The sequence below is a fragment of the Mchenga conophoros genome, linkage group LG20 (genome assembly GCF_057382185.1).
Source record: "Mchenga conophoros isolate Kocher_MC1m ecotype Shallow Benthic linkage group LG20, M_conophoros_male_GT1.1, whole genome shotgun sequence".
Taxonomy (NCBI): Eukaryota; Metazoa; Chordata; class Actinopteri; order Cichliformes; family Cichlidae; genus Mchenga; species Mchenga conophoros.
Window position 1 is genome coordinate 32663727 of NC_140545.1, and position 24464 is coordinate 32688190.

A 24464-nucleotide genomic window follows, 5' to 3' on the forward strand; every position below is an offset into this window, starting at 1 on the left:
TTTATACAGAAAATTCAGATGAAATTAAAAAGGTCTTTAATGAAAAAATTAAAAACTGGAACCCAGTACGACGTATAAACACCAAAGCAGTTCAAAGCTTAGAACAGATCCAGGAACACCAAAATAAACTCATGTTTACAACAAAGCAAGCAAAGTTAAGAGAGAACATTCACTTATGCTAATATGACACTGTACATTAATCTCCATTTCCATTCCATGTACAGCATCAAAGCAGAGCCATTAACTATGAAAATATTATCTGTATGAAGAAAATTATATTCTGCGTTATATGTGGAAAGTATGATGAACATTTTAAAATATCCAAGTGAAGAACTTTGTGAGTAGCCCGAACAGTCAACTCCTCTTCTGGTGTCGATCACATAACTTCGTAGCCGTCCCGAATGCCTTTGATCAAACAGCAGGCAAACACAATACCGAGTAACTGGAAGGAAGAGAGAAAACGGTCATCATTTTTGTTTACAACTTTTTAAAAACTAAAAGTCTGTAGAGTCCAGAAGCAAGATGAGCAACAACACATTACCATAGTAACAAAGGAAACTAAAATGAGCTGATAGACTCTTGAGTTTAAGAGCAAATTTTGTTTAATGGTGTTACATACCTGCAGGATAGCAATGACAACCGCTGCTACTATCACCCATAAGATGTTATTCTTTAGAAATGTCTCCATAGCAGCACTACAACCCTAAAGAGAACAAACAGAAAAGTTAGAATTGATCTCCACTGTGTCTGAGAAAGGTTAACTCAGAGTACACTCTGTATGCTTGTGGGCTTTTTGCCGTTTCGTTTTTCTTTCCTCCTTCCACATTTGAGGTTCTACAAATCACATAGTGTGACAATGAGAGCAGCTAGCTCAACCATTTTCTCGTGCACGTAAAGCAGTAAATCTTTTTTTGTTTGTTTGTTTTAGTCACTAATCTCCTGGTGGAAAATTTGTTTCAAAGATTTAACTTTGGAGGTACTCTGTTTGCCAGTTGTATAGTCTGTGAGAAAACAGCACTAGGCTTCTTTGCTTTGTAGCCTCAAACACTTTTCTTAAGAGTTTATGACCTCAGACACTCATTTAATAGCACAAAGTCCATTTTGTAAATTATGCTCACTACTGGATTCACAAAGGATGATTAACTAGTGCGCACTCATTGCCTAACAACATATCAATCAGTCGTTAGCAGATGAGTTTGCAGTTCCAAATCCTTTAATCCTTTTCTGTGCTTGGCACAAAGCAAGACTGTTACGCAGCTGGAGTCCTGTTTCTAATATTTACATGCCATCCAGTTGCAGTTTGGTAACAATTATTTACTGTATGTCTCTTTAGCTTGCCAGATATATATATTTTTTTACCTATTTAAGCAACATGCTGATAACTTAGATGTTTTACTAAATAAACAGGACTTAAGAATTAAGAAAGTGAATTTCAGGTTAAATAAACTTAGAAAGAAATTGACCCCTGTTTACCTGCTGATACACTTTGTCAGAGTCAGTCATGGTTCCTATTCCACAGCCTTTAGTGACATTCTTGCAGCATGAGTCAGGCACAGAGTTTCCTTTGCTAGTGAAGTTTTCCCAGTCAGAAGAACCGTTCACACCGCAGCATTTCAGCTGGAAAATGCAAACAAGTCTATGAACAACAGCTATGAACTTGAGATGTAGAGTAAAATGATATGGAACACATTGTGCAAACAGCAACAATATCCTGTCACACGAAACTTACCAACAGGATGCAAAATGTTTTGACAGGGTGGTACCATACTAACCAAACAGTGAACAGGAACATTTACAGTGAACTTACGTTATGCTGAAGATTGTCCACGGTCTCTTTGAATTCTGGTGTACCCTTTTCGTACTTGGAGATCATTTCAGTGACGCTATCGTGGACGATAGTTGAGAGCTACACGGGAGGCACAACACACACAACATTGCAGCTCAAATTAAAACCACACCTTCTGCAGGGACTCACATAAAACAGATGTATTCAACACTTACCTTGTTTCTGAAGACGTATCCAACAATTGCTGCTGCAATCTCAACGATAACAATCAGTGAGAGAAGGACAGCAAACTGAGGGAGGAGAAAAGGAACGAATGAGGAATTGAATGATCTACCTGAGTGGTTGTCACACAAATAAACAGCAATTTTTACAATGAAATCTCGTGCAAAAAAGTTAACAAAAACAAAGTTACTGCATATGGTGCTGTGTGAATTACCGTGGTGACCATGCAGTGGTTTTCTTTGAAGGCTCCACAGCAACCAAAGAAGCTGATGAAGAAAATCACCACACCAACTCCGATCAGGATAATGGGAGCTGCCGAGGCAGTGGGATCAGTGATCTTGAGGGTTTTGTTAAGCGACACCTGAACCATGATTCCTACCACAATCAGTGCTAGGCCACATAGCTGCAAGAATAAGAAGTTAGGCTAGAGTGAATTCATGGGGAAAGGTTTATAATTTGTAATGTAATATTTTATTTGGCTATTTGACAAAAGTATGATAGCAAAGAAAAGCAACAATAATTTGATTCTTATTAGCAGCTAAACAATAAAACTGTACCAAATACACTTGTGTTTTTATACACCCAGGTACTTGACTTTGATAGGGATCAATCTAGAAAGTGTCACACCTGTGTGCCAGTTATGGAGGGTGAATACCACTACTTTAATAGGTGTATGTTAACCTTCTCTGACAGTTGGCAGCAATGCCAAGGGGTAATGGTAAATGGACTGATTCTTATATAGAGCTTTTCTAGTCTCCTGGAGTACTCAAAGCGCTCTATACAACATGCCACAGTCACCCAATCACCCCCATTCAAACAAGCACTTTCTTTCTATACTTAGTGCTTCCTAGCTTCATTCATACACATTCATATTCAGATGGATGCATCGGAGAGCAACTTGGGGTTAATATCTTGCCCAAGGATACTTGACATTCAGACTGGAGGAGCCTGGGATCAAATCACTAACCTTCCGATCAGTAGGGGACCTGCTCTGCCTCCTACAGCCACCTCAAGGGGGGACAAATTTCCCAAGACAAGTTTTTTATCTTAATATAGCTACTACAAATTTTAAAGATTGAAAAAAAAAAAATCTGATTATGGTATCATTAAATCAATTTGATTTTTATATTATTGTACTTTTTCATTTCATGTAAGCAAACAACATGAGAAAGGTCTAAAACAAAAGAGGAAGTTGCAACATTTTTCAGTCCCTGAATGCGGATGTAAAACAATCAGATGATACAATGACAGTGTCACTGTCTGGTTTGGGTGATAAGAGCAATTCATTCGATCTTTTACAAACACTAATGTCTGACCGCAATCAGCTGTGTCCTTGAGCAAACTGTATTCTTTTTACTTTTATTCCCTTTTAACTCAGTCCTGCTACTTTTCTGATAAACAATTGTTCAGTTGTGCACTTTTTCAAGAAAAAAAAATTATATATATATATATATATATATATATATATATATAAAAGAACAGGTGTTATTTATTTGCCATATCAAACATCATGTTTCGAATGACTAACAGTATAAAAATTGCTAAACTGTAAAATGTAGACCTATGTTAGATATTTTAAAGCTTTTGTATAAGGTGTGAGTAAGATTAAATTATTCATTAACCTGTTTTTATTGTTCTTGATACACATGGGCGAGGGCAAAAACAAATATATTGTGGCTGGAGATACCACTGGGAGTCCCTGAAGAACAACTTCAGCTCCCAACAGTATGCTCACTATTGTAGGGGTTTAATATTTGAAACATTTAAGGGAAAATAAATGTTTTCATACCAGTATGACAACCTGATACCTCTCCAGCCTCAGTGTCAGTCACATGTTTGCTATGCTATCCATATTAAGACCTGGCTGCTACTGTAGATCCTTCTGTGTTGGCTCCACCAATGTAAATATTTGAGCCTGAGTCAAACAAACAGCTAATGGTTGGTGTAGGACAAAATATAAAGGAGTGAACAGAGAAGCCAAGCAGAGCCCAGAAAGTCACAGAAATTCAGAAGAGAGTATACTTCATGTTTCCTGAGAAGGAAGCTGTGGCAAAATTTGGTGGCTCTCTTGCTCTCACAACTGAAGAGCTAATCAACAGGCAGATCAGACTGTGAGATTAACGTACAAGACAACTGTGCTGTTAAGACTTTTTGAACATGAACGTTATTTGGAGTTGTGGTTGCTCGTTTTCCTTTTGTTTTGCTGTGTTCATTTGTCTCTTTTAATTCTATTTTGTTGTACTTTTTCAACATGTTCAAAATAAAGATTCAATCAATCAATCAATCAATCAATCAAAAGAGTTCACAACACTCATCAGAATTGGTTATCATTGAAAAGATATAGAAGATTGTACTGGATAGATTTTCAATAGCTCTCTCCAGAAACTATTCGAATGTCTGTTATTCAGCCAGAGGCACTAGTTGTGTTGCCACTCTGATCTGAAAATCAAGAAAAACTTGCGCAAACTAGCAACACAATAGGGCTGAAACTCACAGGTCACTCACCATGAGGCTCCAGTTTACTTATTTACAGTGTCTACAGGTGTAACCAAAGTCCTTTTACAAGGAAGTATCACAACTCAGCAACCATAGTAAAAAGAATTCAGGTAGTAATTTTAAAATCTTACTCGAACTGAAAGGGAGAAGACAAATGTATGAACCAGACGCAGAAACTAGCCAATCAAATACACACAGTTTCACAGCATTAATTTTTCACGACTCACTGCGGTCACCACAGTCAGCATGATCGTTCCGCAAACAGATAAGGGAGTGGCTGTTTCTTTATTTTAAGAAACTGTATGCATTATTTTAAAAGTTGTTTTATTTGAAATCCAAAAACCTATATGTCTTTTATGCCTGAGCGAATGAAACTTCAATCTACAAAAAAAAAAAGAGAAAAAGTGGCAAAGGGCTAGAAAAACAGTCAGTCTATGGCTACGAACATCCTTTTTTACTAACACTCCCACAAGGCAAAGCGATGTCAAAATACATAATGGTGCAACCAGCTGAGGAAATTTCACAACATGTCAAATAGAGGTGGGAATCACCATACAACTCACGATATGACATTATCACAATACTTAACGCACAATACGATATTATTGCAATTTTTAAAAATATTTTGCGATATGCAAATTCTGTACATAAAGGTAAACTTTATCAATATTCATTTTATCTAATATCAAAGTCTCACACTCAGTCTTTCTCTCATTTCAGTCAGTTTTATAAACTGAACGGTTTGTATTACAGTCTAGTCCAACTTAACTGAATGCAACCATCTGGTACAATTATAGCTATTCTGAACTATGCAATTTATGAAAACTATGCAGCCCATTCAGCAACTGAAGAATTTGAAAGTAAATTAAAACAAACTATAATTTTACATTAAATAAAAAAGTTTTAAACTTCATTAAAATAAAACATGTCTTAAATTAAAATAAATAAACTGTCATGTTTATTGCTGCCAAAAAAAAGTTAAACACATTTGGACAGTGAAGGAATGTCAGGATTCTTGCTCAGAAAAAGGAGCTGATCAACATGCTCTGAAGTCAGAGCATGTTCCAGTCCACGAAAAAATTGTTTGTAACAAAATATCGATTTCTGCTGTCCCTGTATCGATACATTATTAGCAAACAAAATATCACGATACTACACAGTATCGATTTTTTCCCCCACCCCTAATGTCAAACCACTGCTCAACACTGCGAAATCCACTGAGTATTTCCTATATGGGGAGTTATCAGTGAGTGAACACTGACATGACAGGGTGGACAATAAACTGGACTGGTCATGCAACACAGAGCACCTGTATAAAAAAGCCCAAAGCCGACTGTACTTCCTCAGGAGGCTGAGGTCTTTTAACATCTGCAGGAAGCTCCTGAGGATGTTTTACCAGTCAGTGGTTGCTGGAGTACTTTTCTATGCTGTGGTGTGCTGGGGGAGCAGCACAGCAAAGAGGGACTCATCCAGGCTGGAGAAACTGATCAGGAGGGCTAGCTCTGTGGTCGGCATGAAGCTGGACACTCTGGTGACAGTGGCAGAGAAAAGGACATTAAAGAAACTGATGGACATTATGGACAATGCCAGGCATCCTCTGCACACGGCCATAAACAACCAGAAGAGTCTGTTCAGTGACAGGTTGCTTCTCCCCAAGACAAGAACTAACAGACTTAAAAACTCCTTTGTCCCACACGCCATCAGACTGTTTAACTCCTCTCTGGAGGGGAGAGGGAGGGGAAACAGGAGGACAAAGGAGGGGGGAACAACTAAGCTGTAGTGCCTCTTCACCTCACTGTACAATACCTTGTGCAATACTTTTTGTAAATAGTCAACAGTGCAATAGACCTCAATACTTGAAATGTGCAATTCACTTGTATTTTTATTTTTTATTCCTATTTATTCTATTTATCCCCTTTGTATATTTTATTTATATTTGTCTCTGTATTTATATATATGTGTGTGTGTGTGTGTGTGTGTGTGTGTGTGTGTGTGTGTGTGTGTGTGTGTGTGTGTGTGTGTGTGTATATATATATATATAACAGTTCTGTAACTGTAACTTCGGTCGTTGCTGTGCTTTTTTTGGAAGTCGAATTTCCCAGAGGAACCCACCCGAGGGATTAATAAAGTTCTATCTTATCTTATCTTATCTTATCTTATCTTATCTTATGTTTCTTCATTTTTCTGTTATACTTTCTTCTTTAGCGTGCAGGGCTCAATTTTAGTTATTATTAAGTAGTAAATTGTCAGTAACCAGTGTCAATACACATTTTGACCTTTTTTGAGAAAAAGGTCAAAATGTGGAGATTATTTACAGTTGTTGTTTCCTGACAACTGCATTAAAAATCGCACTTCAGAATCGTTTCTAGTAACAAGGAAGGAAATGATGTCTCATATAGCACATAAACACAGCATGGTGATAAGTATGATGGTTCAGGATGGTTCAGAAAGCTGCATCTGGTCACATGGAAAAACCACACAAACCTGGAGGAGCTCACAAGATGCCAATTTGTTTCATTAACTCATCTACACAAGGCTTTTTGTTGAGGTTATAGCAGCAGTGACGGTTTATCTTGAAAGAACATATGTAGTGTGCACATTTTGACTTTTTTCTCGAAATGCAATTACGACTTTAATCTCAAAATTTTCACCTCATTCTCAAAATGATCAATAATATGTTTTCTTAATGTGGCCCTAATACACCTTTGTAGAGTTGTGATGTTTGAGTGGGTCATTGAGTAGACAATTTTCATATATGGAAAGGCACCATAGAGTCGAGAGGCATTTCTTACTACTGTCTAATTTATTTATTTACAACTATCAATTAAATCAATTAAAGTAATAGTCAATTATTATTGATCGGAATTCGTCAGCATAATGTTTATATATGCCTCCACTTACATCAGTGTGCTACACACATTAAATTATTATATACTGTTTATAAATACTGACCAGAAGAGTGAAATAAGGTGTCCCAATAAATAATGAAAATAATGACAGCACTTCTAAAAAAGTGGAAAAAATTAACAATACCAAAGTGCATCTGTAACAGTTTATTGTTTATAACTGTTTATTGTTATTCTCCGCTCACTCATGACCAACAAAAAAGCTCTTAATAGGAGTTGAGAAAATTGCCACCTAAAACAAATAAACAGAAAAAGTTTTTATTTCTGCCTTAGACTGTAGACTTTATGTGCCCAAGACTAGGGCCGGGCCATATCATACCGTTCACGGTAATACCAGTATAATGTTGGGCAACGATAAGAAAATGAAATATCGCAATAGAATATGGGTAAAATATGCACGCGCAGTGCCTTTGTTTTCATGCAAACATGGCGGAAAAAGCATGGCGGTGACAGAGAATGAGAAGAGCGAAAGCGGATCGTTGAATGAAACGGATGAACCAGAATTGGTTTGTAAAAATGCTGCAACTTCAGTGGTGTGGAACTGGTTTAGCTTTCGTCTGTCAGATACACAACAAAGCACTATTTTTGCTAGAGCATGCTAGCGGGCCGTCGTTATTACCTTGTTTTTGGAAAATACGGCACACTTAAAATCAATCCTTTGATTTTTCTGAAAATCGACAGTGCCGCTTATAATCCCGTGTGCCTTATGTATGAATTCTGGTTGTGTTTACTGACCTTGAAACGATTTTATGTCGTACACTGCGCTTGAAAATCTGTCAAATGTTTTAGTACGACTTTGCTAAGCTACGAACCTGCACCGCTTGATGGATTGTCGGAGCATTACGACTATCGTAGGCAGGAGCCTCGCGGAGTGATACGTACTGTGCTTCAACATAATATTACTGTATTGTGTGTGTATAACCTCTTTTTAAGTTTTGTGGATATTATACATGGTTATGCTGAGGATATGTCGGCCAATTTCCACTGGAAATGCCTTTTGGTTAAACTGTCAGCAAGGAATTTGCATTTGCACTGTTAAATTTTTATATAACTTTAATGCACACAAAAAACAGCTGCTTGTTTAAGTGAAAATACATTGATGGTTTGTTTGTTTTTTTGCACTAATAAAGTTGTGGAGTTGCAAAGTACTTTGTCTAGTGTCAATTATATCGTCCGTTATATTGTTATAGCAAATTTTCAAATGTATATCGTGATAAATATTTTTGGTCACATCGCCCTGCTCTACCCAAGACTTGTCAAACTTAAAGGCATGCTAGTGTTCAAATGTGAAAAAAACATCTGAAATAAAGGCAATGACAACTTTGACTGTATTGTCGAGTTAAAGGCCATTGACTTCACAAAAACTGTGTATTATTTTCTTAAAACAATTTCATTTTCATTTTCTTTAGATTAAGTTAGGTTTTATGGTGACATCTTAAAACAATACTGCTCAGTTGACTCAAAATCCCAGGGTACACCTGGACTTAAGGAAATGCTGCTGTAAAGACTGAACTGTTTACCGAGTATAAGTATTAAATAATGGGACTTAAAGGGAAGTCCCGTCAAAACAGCTTTGTCATTTTTACTTCCTCTTGCCCTATCATAAATAACAGTTTGTTAATTTAGAGTTAACTGTGCAAACACCAGCTTACCGAAATTTATGGGGTGACTAAGCAGGAGGAAAAAATGATCTGGAGTCACATGGTACTGCAACACTTTGGAAATCTGGTCATAAGATTCACATTCCTGCCTCTCTTATACCCTCTCTCTTATCGTCACCATGAAGGTGATGTAAAACAAACTAATCTTGGAAAAAGTTCACTAATTATCCCATTAGATTTAAACACAAAACTGAAGAATGGGTAATGTGACTTTCTGTGTGTGTGTGTGTGTGTGTGTGTTCATCATCTGATTTTACAAATGATTCCACCCTATATGCTCAACCTTTAAGCCAGAGTCACAGTGCTAGTAAAAGGAGAAATGTGACAAAAAGGTCCTGAAATGAAAATATTGTGTAGATCAAGATCAAGAAGATAAGCCGAAAACATAAACGTATACTAGACAACAGTGTTGCCTTCCTTCCTGCAGTTAGTTTTAGGTGGTTTCCATGTCCACTCTGCTGTGTTTTGTTTCTTTTTTTCATAGCCCAGTTTTACTATAAAAGAAATGTGATTGCTGCTACTTACCCAGAAGATGAAGTTGAAAAAGAAAACTAGATACTTGACACATTTCATTCCTCCTGTTACGCTCATGATGAATGACGAAGATCTGTTTTCTACATTAAAAAAAGAAAGCAAGTTTATTGCAAGTTTAATTCTTAACTGATTACATCAGCTGTAATACGAGCAGCTGAAGGGTGGAAGAGCTGACTCGTTTTCAGTAGGATACTAACTCTCATTGCTATGAAAACGCTTGGTGATTTATATTTTTAAAGTTAGATCAACGCGTCACACATTTCGCTGAAATATTTGTATTTAGATTTACTAATTAAAAGTTACGAAGGAGTCTCAAAAAATGTTAGGACTGTACTTTAATGTCATTATATATAGACACGATAAAATTAAGGAAACACGCAGATCTGGATAACACTTAATAATTGGAGTAAATTGAGAAGAGTCTGAGGAACACACAGCCCCACTTCTCTGACCGTTAATCACTGCTAGCAAGCAACAAAACCAGCTTTGTCAACGAGTCAAACTTTTTACACAAACAGCCAAGATCAAATTACCGACAGCTGTTAGTCTGAAAACTGAATTATTCTTAAATACACACAAATAAGTCTACAAATTAAGTTAAAAGAATTACGATAAACCACCCTTATCTACATTAGGCGACATTTTTCTTTTGTCTAAAAGAAAAGACAACGGAACCGCTAGATGCACAGTTTAGAAAGCGACCCAAAAAAAACACCGGACGGAAAACGGTTAGGAGAAAAAGAAAACTTTTTCAGTGCTATTTTAACACCTACCTTTCAGAAGAAGTTTTTAAAATCTTGCCACGAAAGGCGAAGACAAAGTTGAAGCTGTAGGGGACTCTGATGCGTTCTGCCGTTTATACTCCCTCCTCTTTCTTTCACGTTCTCTGCTACCTCCTGCTCCCTCCTTTTTACTGTCCTGCGCAACTCTACCCTTCAATGCTGCCTTCAGGGCCCCGTCGTTAAATGCAAACTCCTACTGCTGTGTAATATTCTAGCGTAGTCGGTTAATGTTAGGATATGTAAAGATATATCGGTTGATTAACTAGTTGGTGTTATTGGAGAATTGGAGTCAGGTTGAGGTGTGGCAAAACCAATATGGCAAAGCTGTAATTCCAGAACTTTATACATACCAATCAGTTTGACTTTCATTTTCCCATTTTTAAATGAGCCCCATACATCCATCTATTTAGAAACTGACCTGACTTGTTTACATAGTCTGGAAGTTTGAATCCATAAAAATAACTCCATCAGTCACCTAGAGATCACTTTAATTAGTATAAATAGAGGTAACTCTAGGACCACAGCATCATATAATCCCAGTGTCACTTCATGTTAGCTGTTTGTCTGTGTGCGCATGTTTATTATGTATAGCTTATTTTTTGAGTAAAGCTAATACTTTCTCTTCATTCACTCATACAAATATTTGCAAGTTGTAAATACCAGCGTCATAAGCTGCTAATTAATATAAATTCGTTGTAAGGCATTAACAACCAATTTTGGGTTGTCAGGGAAAATGTATTTTCTCTTCTTGTTATTTGTAAATTTGGTTCACATTCTCTTAACATGCTGCTATTGTTCAAAATTTACACATACATCAATAAAGGGCTACTGATTTAAAATATCTACATTAATTGCACCAGTTTGTATTTCACAACAAACGAGTAGTATACTATGTGCACAAAGCCATGATTATCTCCATCCATTTGTTATTAAATTATCTCACTTCCATTAAAAAAAAGGGTGCAAATGTAAAGTGTGACACAAGTTATGTTTAATACACAAGTTACAACACAATGTGTGAAAGGTGAACTCCTCATATATTTCCCCATTTTACACACTAACGTTCTTATCCTGGTGATTAAGTGTCTTACTGACCAAAATTTACAAAGAATTCAAATGAGCTGTGATCACTCAAGTCACTGTCACTTCCTGTGACATATAAATTACAGTAAGGCTGTGCTTTTATAACATCAGAAAGTATTATTATCATTTATGATCATGTGGTAAAAGTCTGAATGATGTGAACAAATCCAGTACAGATAAAGATAAACCTCCAGCAACACTTTAGTTCATACAACAACTTTATTATTTAACCAACACATTTCAACTTATGGTATTCCTCAGGTCATCATAAAACAGTTCAAATGCTGAACACTTATATTTTTATGGTGCTCTATTTGCAAACAGTTATATGATTATTTTTCTCTTACTTTTAAATATGTTTTCCAGTGTTTTCCAGAGGAAACTAAATCACTAATCCTAGGTGCTCTCCTTGTTACCTGCAAAGTAATAAATGTGTAGTTGGTTCATAAATGTATCACACACAAAAACCACCCGAGTAACCTACATTCCTGAATAGACCATAAAGTAGTAATAATACGTGTGACCTAGTTTAAAATAAAATAAAATAAGTGACACAAGTGACAGATGGTGTCACAGTTGGCTAATTTGATGTATGCACAGCAGCAGCTTTTAGTTTAACCTTCACTGAGTGTCTAACTGCGAAATATTAAACAGCACTTTGCTTCCTTCCACGAACACATTTCAAAGCTGCTACACTCTCTGCATGCTGCGGGAACATAGTGATAACATTGTGAAATGCAGCGTCATGTGGTTCCGCCATTTGACAATATTAAATGACACGTATGCCAGTAGGTCAGGGCAGCTGTTCAGTTTGTAACCGGAGCCTAGAGCTACACTCACTGTGTTTATGTAGCACTACTTTGAGCTGAATGCTTGCTTCAGCATATTTAAAACATTTTTAGGTGTTGTGTTTGCCATGTTTTCAATTTTGCTAATCACACTAGAGACATATCATAAAAATATATTTATGCATTTCGTAAGTGTATGTCCACATTATTTTTGTTGTCGGTAAGGCGGTATCTTTCAACATCCTTTGAACACTTCACCAATTAGTTGCTAAAATTACATGCTAAAAGTCCTTTGTGCTTTAATGCCAAGCTTTTGAAGTGGTGGTCATTTTCACTCCTCATAACAGGAAAGGCGTGGGTGATACTAAAGAAGTAATGATGGCTTAACCCAAACAGTTGCACCACCCTTCACATGACAGTCTACCTCCTGGTCTTCAAGGCGAGACCAGGATCTTAAAACTGGGTGAGCACAAAAATGAGTCATGAATTAATATGATCAATTACACTTGTCCTTTGCAGCTTGTGACATTTAAATATGTCAGTGTGTGGTCTTGAGGGCTTGAAAAAAAGAAGACAACTGGACATTTTTACGTTTCCCAAGACCTTTCAGCTCTCATGCAGTTGGCTTCTTGAGAGGTAAAATTCCTAAAGACGTCGAGTTACCTTATTCAAGCCCTCAAGACTACTATGATCTGGATGACTGAAAACTTACACAGACATTTCACTGTGTGAAGATAAGAACAACTTCATTTGTATTCAAGCTCTTGATAATGATTAAGTACTTACATGTCCACAAGAGGGCAACACTTGTTTGACATTACTGAACTTAAGTGGAAGTTCACAGAAGTTCAGTGGAAGTTGTCACTGTGCTGTTAGTGCTGAGTTTTTCTCAGCAGTTTTCCCCTTTAGCAGCCAAAACAAACAAACAAACAAACAAACAAACAAACAAACAAACAAACAAACAAACAAACAAACAAACAAACAAACAAACAAACAAACAAACAAAAATATCACCCTTGGTTACACGACCATAAAATGTAATAAAATGGCCTGATTTTTTTTCTTAACGCATATTATCAACAATTTAACAAATAAAATGAGCAGATGGAGTGGTTTTAGCGTACTCTATTCAGGATCGCAAAGAGGTCAGAACTTTAATATTGAAGCTTTAATTTTTTTATTTTTTCTTTCTGCCTGTCCCGTTTGGTTCTTTTGCCAACCAGAATTATTGTCTAAAGGGAAAGAAAGATGCCCAACGGATTTACTTTACCAAATGGACCATCCCGGCCTTGCTCTATTGGTCTATTTGATTCACCTTTGCTTTTATTGTTTATTTTATTTTATTTTCACTTGCTACACACGGGACAGACATGACTGGGGGAAAGAGAAGGGAGAAAGAAAGAGAGGCAGGGAAAGAAAAACAGCGGGGAGAGGAACGGTGATAAAGGCAAAAAAACAAAAACCAACAAAACAAACAGACAGAAAAAACATATATCAATCACCTGGATCACCTGTTGAGAAAGATAAAAGAGAAAACAAGCAAAAAAAGAGAGAGCAATATAATAAACAACATCATCGCAACAGGCTGTATCAAGACTAGATTATATACACATTATATACACATATATAAATACAGAGACATATATAAATAAAATATACAAAAGGGATAAATAGAATAAATAGGAATAAGAATAGAAGGGAATTGCACATTTCAAGTATTGAAGTCTATTGCACCGTTGGATATTAACAAAAAGTATTGCACAGTGAAGAGGCACTACAGCTTAGTTGTTCCCCCCTACTTTGTCCTCCTGTTTCCCCTCCCTCTCCCCTCCAGAGAGGAGTTAAACAGTCTGATGGCATGTGGGACAAAGGAGTTTTTAAGTCTGTTGGTCCTTGTCTTTGGGAGAAGCAACCTGCCACTGAACAGACTCCTCTGGTTGTCTATGGCCGTGTGCAGAGGATGCCCAGCATTGTCCATAATGTCCAGCAATTTTTTAAATGTCCTTTTCTCTGCCACTGTCACCAGAGTGTCCAGCTTCATGCTGACCACAGAGCCAGCCTTCCTGATCAGACTAATGTAATCTATTAGATAATTTAATGTATTCAATGTGATATTGAATTGTGGCGATTGCTTTATGTTTAATTCTTTGTCTGGACCTCTTTCATAAACTTTGAGATTCCTCTTTCTGGAGATCAGTCGGTCCTGTGCAATAATACAAAACAGACAAGACCACATAAAAGGCTAAACAGCAGTACATGTTCTTACAAATCATTAACTGACCACAGCAAGGATTATATTAATACTGAAACAATGAATGTGAATTCTCCCATAGACTTAAGAATATACTGGGTAGGAATAACACAATTCTATCTTTTAATCAAAGCCTTCTTTACCCTGAGCTGTGCAGGGCATTGTGGAGTTCAGATTTTTGTGTATTTGCTCATCTGATTTCACATGCATATGAACTTGAATGATATCTTCAGTGAAGTAATTTAAGTATTGTGGGGGGGGGGGGGGGGTTGGAACATAATACTTAAATGATTTATCTAAAAAATAAAACATCTTCTAACTATCAAAACAATTTTTCTTGTGGATTTAAGGAAGATTTTTTTATAACTTTATTTGAAATTGTAAGTCATTCCAGTTCAGTTTGTACAGTAGACATACAGGGCAAATAGGAGTGGATTTCGGGAAAATAAAGAGACGTACTCTAAAAACGATGACGAACGATCCAGTGTAACGCGGTGATTGGCTGATCGGCCTGCGACTCAACCGAGTTCTCCGGAGACGGAAGGGGCGGGACAAGGCGTTAGAGGCGGGGTACAGTGGAATTATCATGGCGGGATGCATGAAAATCATAAACGGTTTTATTTCAGCAAACGCTAGATTCATGGTTCTTGCGGTGCTCCTTATGTGTTTACCTCAAATCTCACAACAGGATACGGGTAAGAAGCGGTCTTGTGAAGCAGAAACATACACCGCGAGTTACACGGGGGCATATTTCGAACTGGTTTTGCTCAGGCTAATTATTGTTAGCTTGTGTTCAGTCTTTGAGTCAGTGAGACCGCAGAAAGGTTATTGTATGGTGAACATTGGTGGCTATTTTCTAAGATTCCTACATCTTGATTATTCCCTGGCTCCGGTTGTGTGTTCGTATAAATAATAAATTAGACTAAACATTATTTATGCAGCTCTTTCAGATTTGTTAGGTTTAAATTTGTCGAACCGAAACCCTAGAAACCTGCATGAACTTGCCCGAAAAGAGGTTGCAGTTAACACTTGTATATTTTCCTTAACGGAAACAACTTGAATGCTTAGCCTATAATTTAAAGTAAATGCAAATTATTATTAACTCTGTCCCAAAACTGAAATATTTCCTGAGAAAAACTGAGTATTTTTTGCCGTGTGTCGTTTAAATAATGAGCATTGTTTCCATTATTACACTACCATTTGCTATATTTTGTAACATAACTAGCGGATAATGCAACAGTGTGAAAACATATAGAACATCCCTACCAGCAAACAAAATCATTAATAATAATGATAAAATAAAAAGTCTCAACCACACATGGGTAATTGAGTACTTTTTTGAAAATTAAAGGGCAACTATGTTGGGTACCCTGACACCCGGTGGGCCATAGCACTGTGAAATATTAGAGACATTAAGTGTGAACTGATATAGTTGCAGGTTTTTGTCTTTTCTTGGGATTTACAGACACTACAATTTTTTTATAATGTTTGTATTATACTGTAAATGCTGTAAACAATGAGAGTTCAAATGTGTTCTGGTCAAAGGTTATTCTTGCACAAACAATATTGCTTATAAGGTACAATGGCAGTTGCAGTCTTACTATTTATTGGCATGCATCCCAGGTGAAGAACATGAAATAACTAATCTGCGGGATGGTGACGAGTATGTCATGTCAGGATCCAACCGGTTCTGTTACAGAAACACCGTATTGCCAACCTGGAGGCAGACATGGACAAGAATTCAAGTAGGTGAATCTGCCAGCCCACAACTGGTAAAATACTGAAATCCTTTCTTTCTTTCTTTCTTTCTTTCTTTAAAATCATCCCTCAGTTTGGGTATTTTAGTGGTCTAATGTAATCTACTCTAACATACTTCAAATTTTATTTACAGCTTGACAGTCAGCTAAAAAGAGCCTCTGGATTAAATTTGTGAGTGATATAATATTACCAATATCTGACAGGTCAAAGTGTGGAGTTCAAAGGTGTTTAAGGTGGACACTGTGGAAGGTGAGGAGGAGCTGCAGGAGCTTGATCGCTTCAGTTTTTGGGGCTGGTTCCAGAGCCTGCTGCGAGAGAAGCACAATGAGACTGTTATTAACGTCAGCCTGTTCAGCAAGAAGACGTGCTTCAAGGTTGATCCTATTGGCAATGCGCAATACACTGTCAAACCCATTCGCAGTAAGTGGGATGGGGGTATGGAATAAAACAAATTTGCTGGTTATTGGCAGTTAAAATATGGGTGTTTTACTGTTCTTCATTCCCTTGCAGAGTTTGATATATATCTATTCTTGTTATTCCTCGCTGGAGCATTGCTGTTTTTCTTTGCAGACTCACTCAGCAGGTAATTTTTTCTCATGGACTAAAGTTTCTTTTTCAGGTTTGTTGGGTTTATCATAGTAATTGATATATTTTTTTCACCACCTGTATGAAGGAGTCAGGCTTTCTTCTATTCTGCCGGTATGAGCACTGGCATGATTGCCTCTCTCATAATCCTCTTTTTCATTCTGGCACGCTTTTTACCAAAGGTAAAGTTTTTAATTTTTATCCAAAATCCAAGTTTTTTAAAAATATTGAATATCTCTAATATGTTTGATATTTATACCATTTGTGTTTGTTCCTTCACACAGAAAAGCCCCTTTTATGTGTTGATAGTTGGAGGCTGGTCATTCTCTGTGTACGCAATCCAGCTTGTGTTCAGGAACCTCAGCATTATTCTTCGAGAGCACTGGCATGTGGCATTAGGTACAGACTCTTCATGGACAGGTTGTGACTAGCTGATAACTGAGGACCAAAGCAAATATCCTAATATTTAAAAAAAAAATAATTGTGTTGTCAGTGTTAATCTAGTTAAAATGACGTTAACGCCATAACTGCATTAACGCGGCAAATCTCTGTTAACGATTGCTGGACGGCGCCAACATGTTAAAAGGGGCGATCCGCGGTGACTCATTAACAGAGTCACCGCGGCAAATCTCGTTAACAGAGATTTGCCACGTATATATACACACATACATATATTTTTACAGCTTCTGATTATTCCGCTAATCAAAACTTAAAGTGATAGATAATTAATCAGCCATAACTTTCTACATGTCCGCTTAACCTTATAAAAATCAAGCATTATTTTTGAATTATTTAGGGTTTTAGACTGTTAAAAATATAACCTAAGCAACAAAGCAGCTCGTCGGTCATGGAGGAGTTTTCACTTGGGTCCATATGTTCTTTTGGTAGTGACGCACTTGTCATTGTTATCACCCCACTGGGCGGGTGGGGTAGGTGAATGTGAGAACAAGGCAACATACGAATGTAAACATGGATATGATAGCTGTATCTACCAAAAATCTCAGATAAGTTTGAATCTCAGTGACTTCAACCTCAAGGGCAAGGTCAGAGGTCAAGTTTTCTGAAAATCTTGTGAATGTTAATAATTTGAGCACAAGATGATGTAGGATTGGGAAATATTTGTATCTACTATGAGGCTGAGGGGTTGCACTGGCGGCTACCAGTATTTTGTCATTTTGCAGCTGCAAAATCAGTGACGGTTTGATTTTAAAGCAAATGATCACTATGTGATTGAAGTAGGGACTTTAAACTTTAATTCATGGAGTTTAAGAAAACTATTGTTTTAACTGTTTAGAAATTACAGCAATTTTTATTTGCATTTCTCCATTTTCAGAGGCTTAGAAAGAATTGGACAAACTAACAAAAATAAAAAATATATAACAATTTTGTATAATACTTGGATGTTCCATGAACCCATGGGGGCACCAAATGCTATGTGTCTTCCCTTAAGATGTTCTGTTCGATCTTTACTGCAGCAGTCTCCAGTTGCTGCTTGTTTGTCAGGTTTTTTCTTCAGTAACTAAAAGCATGGTCTTTTAATTTGAAATCAGGTGACTGATGAATATCTAATTTCTTTGTGTTGAAAAACTTTTTCTGTGGGGCACTATCATTTTAACTGTGAAGATCTGTCTTACCAGTTTCTGAGCAAAAAGGAAAACCCTTTACATTCAGAAATCATCTTGCTACATCTATCAACAATCACAGCATCAATAAACACTAGTGACCCAGTTCCATTGGCAGCCTCTGCAAGTACTTTTAAATGTTTTGTGACACACTGACATCTGGCTTTCTTTTTCTGGACGGTAACCTGCGGTTTGCTCCTTGTTGTTAACCAGATTGAACCAGAGGAAATGGGTTTGACCTGGCCATGAAACTGTTTGCTTTCTCAATAATCCAATTACTTCATAGCATTTGAAAATGGGAAATTGTATAAAAATGGCTGTAATTGTAAAACTTTGTTCTAAAAGTAAAGCATATGGGCATTTGGTACATAACTTTGCAGTGATTTAACTATTTTTAATGCAGTGTAAAAACATCTCACTCTCTCTCTCTTTGTTTGTGTGCTTGGTTTTTTTTTTTTGGCAGGTTATGTAGCAATTGTGGGATTCATCAGCTTTGCTGTGTGTTACCGTTATGGCCCTCTGGTTGATGAGAAGAGCATTAACATCCTGTCGTGGACCCTGCAGCTCTTTGGTCTGCTCCTGGTTTATTTAGGAATTCAGATTCAGCAAGTTGCCTTCGCTCTTATTGTAGCTGCTTTGTTTACCAAAAACCTGGGGTACCCAGTCTATCTGCTGGTTGCTGCATGGAGGTATGCATTTTAAAATGCTGACACAAGGTGGCGTAAGAGCACAGTGTACTGTGGATAATTGTTCCACAGGCAGTATAATCTGACTTCTGTGGTAAACACACACTTAGTTTCACAGAATAAATGAAGAAAAACACTTTTCTATTGCATGTTCTTAACACGGTAAATTATTTTATGTGAACTGCTGAACTTAAAAGTAGTGATACTGTGCTTGTTGTAGAATAAAGAACAATAGTCATATTAAGTTCATATAATATGGATTTATTTAAGCCATGAAAATACTCTTTTTGCAGAAAAATCAAGCAGTACATCTACTGGAAGCCACAGCCACGACGCCTGCTGACTGAGGAGGAGTATCAGAAGGAAGCTGAGGAAGAGACTCGGCGGGCTCTGGAGGAGCTGCGGAAATATTGTAACAGCCCAGAGTTCAGCCCGTGGAAGACAGTCTCTAGAATTCAGTCTCCAAAAAGGTGGGTTTATGCTCGTACATTTGTCATTTGCTAATTCAATTCAATTCAATTTTATTTATATAGCGCCAAATCACAACAAAAGTCGCCTCAAGGCGCTTCATAGATACAGAGAAAAACCCAACAATCATATGACCTATGAGCAAGCACTTTGGCGACAGTGGGAAGGAAAAACTCCCTTTTAACAGGAAGAAACCTCCGGCAGAACCAGGCTCAGGGAGGGGCGGGGCCATCTGCTGCAACCGGTTGGGGTGAGAGAAGGAAAACAGGATAAAAGACATGCTGTGGAAGAGAGACAGAGGTTAATAACAGATATGATTCAATGCCAATTTTGGCTTAACTTCCCCCTAATCCTAAAATAAAGAGAGGAGTGTTATATCTACTAATTGTTTTCTGATTCAGTTATGTTTCTTATAAAATAATTTATTTTAAGTTTTCATTTTTATTATTGCCTTGCAACTTTCTGAAATCATCTATACAAAACTAATGGGAAACAATATTGATCACCAATAGCTGACTGCTTTAGACACGGTTTATAATACAAACACCCCTTAATTACACACAGTAAATTGCTGTAACCATGTTTTTTTTAAGATCATTTCTAAAATCTGGAAAAAAATATCTGCAATACAAAGACTGCAATAAATCAGCTAGTGTCACAAATATTAGGCTTCTTGTCTGGATAAATGACAACCATCAAAATTACTACTTTATGCCAGAAACATTACAAATATTGCTAAAATCATATAAGAACTTTCTATCTAGCTTATTTATCAGTAAGCCTTTTCTGCACTGCTTGTGCAATAATGTTTTAGACAACAAACCTGGGGGAAGAACATTTGAAAAACCCACTTTACAGACACCAAAGTAATGATTTGAATCAAACAGCATTTGCAGAAACTGCTTTAGTTCATGGTTTCTGCTGAGTGATTCATTTTCCCAGTATGCATATTCAAATGCACTTTATGAATGATATCTTTTGTTTTTCCTCACTTATCTAGAAGAAAAGCAAGCAAAACAGCATTTTCACTTTGAAACACCTATCTGTCAAATGATCTTCATTGGTTTTCCTGTCTAAAGGGGCGTCACTAAATCTATTAAATGACCTAAACTTCAGTAAGAATGTGCGACATTTCTCATATCTTAACATTACTTCCGATATATCGTGCCACAAAACTTTCTATGTAATCCAGTCATGACTGGCAAACACTCACACTACATTTGCAATTTTGAGTCAAGGGTTTAAATACAAGGTACATTGGTAGCCTGTCCTGTGTAAAATGTAAATAAATAAATGAATAAAGATCTGAATGCAGTCATTATAAACCATTATTGTATTTACAGAGCATGAAAAAATCAAGTATTTAAACATTTTAATGTCTGGGACATTTCAGTATTTCGTGAAATAAAATGCATGTCTCAAGAAAGTTGAGATGGGGCAAAAAAAGGCTGGAAAAGTAAGTGGTACTTTAGGATTTGGCAACTAATTAGGTTAATTGGCAACAGGTCAGAAACAGGAGGTTGACATTAATAAGGGATAACTAGCGTGTGTGTGCGTGTGCGTGTGTGTGTGTGTGTGAGAGAGAGAGAGAGAGACATGTATAACAAAGACTAAGTATTGCAGCATGCTTTGGTTCAGTTTTGGTCCACGATGTCGTCATGCTTACCCACAGGTTTGCTGATTTTGTCGAAGGCTCCCCACACTTGATGCCTAACGAGGTGTCCGTCCATGCTCAGGAATACGGTTTTGGAGGATCTTTCTTTGAGGATGAACTCTTTGATACAGACGACGAAGATGACGACGATATTGTACCTGTGATGAAACCAGAGTGAGACGGCGCAGTGTTGGAAACAAAAACACTTATTACTGCCTTTCAGAAAGGTGATGGGAGACCAGCTCTCCAGGGCCGTCCAGACTGACTTTTAAATGGCTTCTTTGGAGACGGGATTAGCGGCATCCCTGAATTCCAGGATAAAGAGCCATTTTGTATCACCACAGGCAAAGTAAACAAAGTACTGTCAAAGAATGTGTAATACTTCTTTATTTCAGGGAATTAAGATTTCTGTTGAGAGGTTTAAAGACAGTGAAAGCTGAGACTTGCAGGTTTCCTTGTGCCCAGTTGTGGCCCAGATAAGTTTTCAGTTTTCTAAACATATTTTGTTTACAGCCTTTGGCTCTAATTGGATTTTCTGCTGTGGAATGTAATGAGATTATGCTTGTAGATCACTATTACCAGTTATTACTCTAGTTTCCTGCTTGGGAAGAGAAAGAGATGTCATTTTTTAAATTTGACTTATTTCATTCATTTTAAACAAAAACCATCAGTAGAAGTGTCCCCAAGTAATTTGAATAAAGATATATATATATATATGACATTTATAAGTTTTGTAAATGTCAGCATGGTTTTATCATATGCCTTTGATGCAAAGAAAAGAAGTTATTTTTCTTGTTTAGTGCCGGTTGACACAATTGTCATTTCAAGCACCTTTATTTTAAGTAAAGACTCTGTAGTATCAGAGAGACAAGTTCAAGGATGCAATGAACTCTTATTAGCAGCATCTGGCATCAGTGGGAGGAAGATTTCGAGGGGCCAAGTTCGGGCTGGATGAAAATGAGTAATGCAATAACAATACTTATTTATCATATAAAACATTTTGTTGTGTTGCGCTTGAACAATCCTTCCATCACACCAACACATGACGTGTCATCATTAATGACATATTACCATATGTAGGTAAAGCCCCCGGTCAAACAGGCCTCTAGAAGGGAAAATTGTGTATTCCCTAATGCCAGATACCTGTGAATGTAAAATTTGAATTTTAGTCATCTAGCAGTGACTAGATGTTACAAGGATTTGGGGTCACTCGCAGGGGAATAAAGCGGCCTTTTTAAAAAAAAAAAAAAAAAAGCAGGCATAATGTAAGCATTCGGTTATATGGTGTGAGTGTGGATTATAATTCTTGATTATTTAGGTTGTGCTACTGTCTTTCTTGGTTTACTTCTATTCACTTTTGTTTAGTAGGTGGCCTTTCTACCAGCTCTATCCCCGTCCTGGTACAGAGCCAGTTCTACCTTGATGCCTTTTAGGAAGCAACCCACATTTCGGTTTGAATTTGGTCACAGCAGTTTTGTGGTGCTGTGTTGGTGCCAGGTTTGTTTGGTGGTCTGGTCAAAATGCCATGACTTCGGTGAATGAAATTAGCATGGGAATCTTTTAAGAGGACCTGCTTGTTTTAATAAAATACTTCTTTTCCACCAATTTGATGTCGGAGCCCAATTCTGTCCTGCTTCTTTTTGACAACCAGGTCACATTTCAACAGGTTTAACAACTGATTTACTAAAGATCGGATCATTTTTTTTGAAAATAAAATCAGGTGGTGGATTGCACCTGGCAGGGCTTTTCTGTGTAGAGTTTGCATGTTGTCCCCGCACTCCAGCTTCCTCCCACAGTCCAAAGACATGTAGTGGTGTTGGGTTAACACTAGTTAACCTGCCTGCTGTTAGCCCCGCAGCAGGCTGGTGACCTGCCCAGGTTGTAGCATATTTTGCTCTGTGGATAGCTGGAATGGGCTCCAGCCCCTCAGTCACCCTGAATTGGATAAGTAGATTCTATCTGTAAATCATTGATGCTTCTTTTGGTAACTCCTGTCATAGCAGCAAACCCACTTTGCAGACAACAATGGAGTGATTTGAATCAAACAGCATTTGCAGAAACTGTTTTTGTTGTTTCTGTCAAGTGATTCATTTGTCCAGTATGCAGATTCAAATGTACTTTAGACACGATATCTTCTGTTGTTCCTCACTTATCTAGAAACAAAACAAGCAAAACAGTATTTTCAGTTTGAAACACGCATCTTTCAAATGATTTTCGCTGGTGTTCGCATTTAAAGGGGCATCTTTAAATCTGTTAAAATATGACCTTAACTTCAAAGAAACCACCACTCAGCTGTAAAGTAAGAATGTGCGACATTTCTCATATCTTCGCATTACTTCCGACATATCGTGCCACACAACCTTCTATGTAATCCAGTCATGACTGGCAAACACTCGCATTACATATGCAATGTTGAGTCAAGCGTTTAAATATACGGTACGTATCTTCAAGGTTTTACTAAGTTCACAATAAACTGAAAGTGGAAACAGAACAGGGAAAAACTGCAGTGGACCTAACTTGCTGTTAAAGCCACACAGTGTTATCTTCAATCAGGCAGCTTTAAGTATACGTTAGAGCTAAAACATTGTATTCATTCTTTCTCTCCCACTCTCTAGTTTCAGTGAGCCATTTCTGATGTATTGGGGACATTTTGACATTTAAACCCGACTGCCCTGTGCATTCCATCTCTGGCTTCTTTACATTATACGTCTGCCCTCACAACATTTGGAGACAGGGAACAACCCAAATACCACTTTTGCAAATGATTACACTCGATTACACAACTTGTTTGAAACATCTGGCGTTATTTGCATGTGTTTCCCAGGCACTGTTTGGCAGTGTAATCACATTCACACGTCGCTCTTTTTTCTTTTTTAACTTCCCCAAAGAACGTCACAAACAGGGAAACCTCGCTGCAATGCAAACGCGACCACGGTGCATGTGGAAGGGGGAGAATCCCTTGGATATACGAGTATATTGCAATCTCTGTGATGGCCCCCACATGGCTGCTTCATGTAAAGTGTCTGGATTTCCCCGGAGCTTGTACACTGACTTACAATTGATCATTTATAATAGAGATTTTGGCAGGATTTGATTCCTGCACACCTCTGTACAATGGGATTTTGCACTTTTCCCACTAGATTCTGTGAAATAAAGATAACCCTGCTGTTGAATCAAACATT

The 24464-nt window shown here is 37.3% G+C and overlaps 2 protein-coding genes across 3 annotated transcripts; one reads left to right on the plus strand and one right to left on the minus strand.

Moving 5' to 3' along the window:
- Positions 1 to 19: 19 nt before the first annotated feature.
- Positions 20 to 10535, minus strand: cd63 (CD63 molecule). The gene is made up of 8 exons (XM_085258956.1): positions 10379 to 10535; positions 9597 to 9685; positions 2223 to 2411; positions 2002 to 2076; positions 1808 to 1906; positions 1474 to 1617; positions 620 to 703; positions 20 to 442 (listed from the first exon to the last, which is right to left on the minus strand). Exons 2-8 carry the CDS (start codon positions 9660 to 9662, stop codon positions 377 to 379), a joined length of 723 nt encoding a protein of 240 aa, XP_085115082.1. The 5' UTR covers positions 9663 to 9685; positions 10379 to 10535; the 3' UTR covers positions 20 to 376.
- A 4518-nt stretch (positions 10536 to 15053) lies between these two features.
- nemp1 (nuclear envelope integral membrane protein 1) lies at positions 15054 to 24460 on the plus strand. 2 transcript variants are annotated; one of them, XM_085260881.1, is made up of 9 exons: positions 15054 to 15204; positions 16133 to 16254; positions 16471 to 16687; positions 16778 to 16850; positions 16941 to 17034; positions 17137 to 17272; positions 18938 to 19163; positions 19454 to 19630; positions 21301 to 24460. In XM_085260881.1, the coding sequence occupies exons 1-9, from the start codon at positions 15096 to 15098 to the stop codon at positions 21458 to 21460; spliced, it is 1314 nt and encodes a 437-aa protein (XP_085117007.1). In that variant the 5' UTR covers positions 15054 to 15095; the 3' UTR covers positions 21461 to 24460. The 2 variants fall into 2 exon arrangements, with proteins under 2 accessions (XP_085117007.1, XP_085117008.1); XM_085260882.1 differs by having other exon boundaries at positions 17137 to 17251.
- Positions 24461 to 24464: the final 4 nt, after the last annotated feature.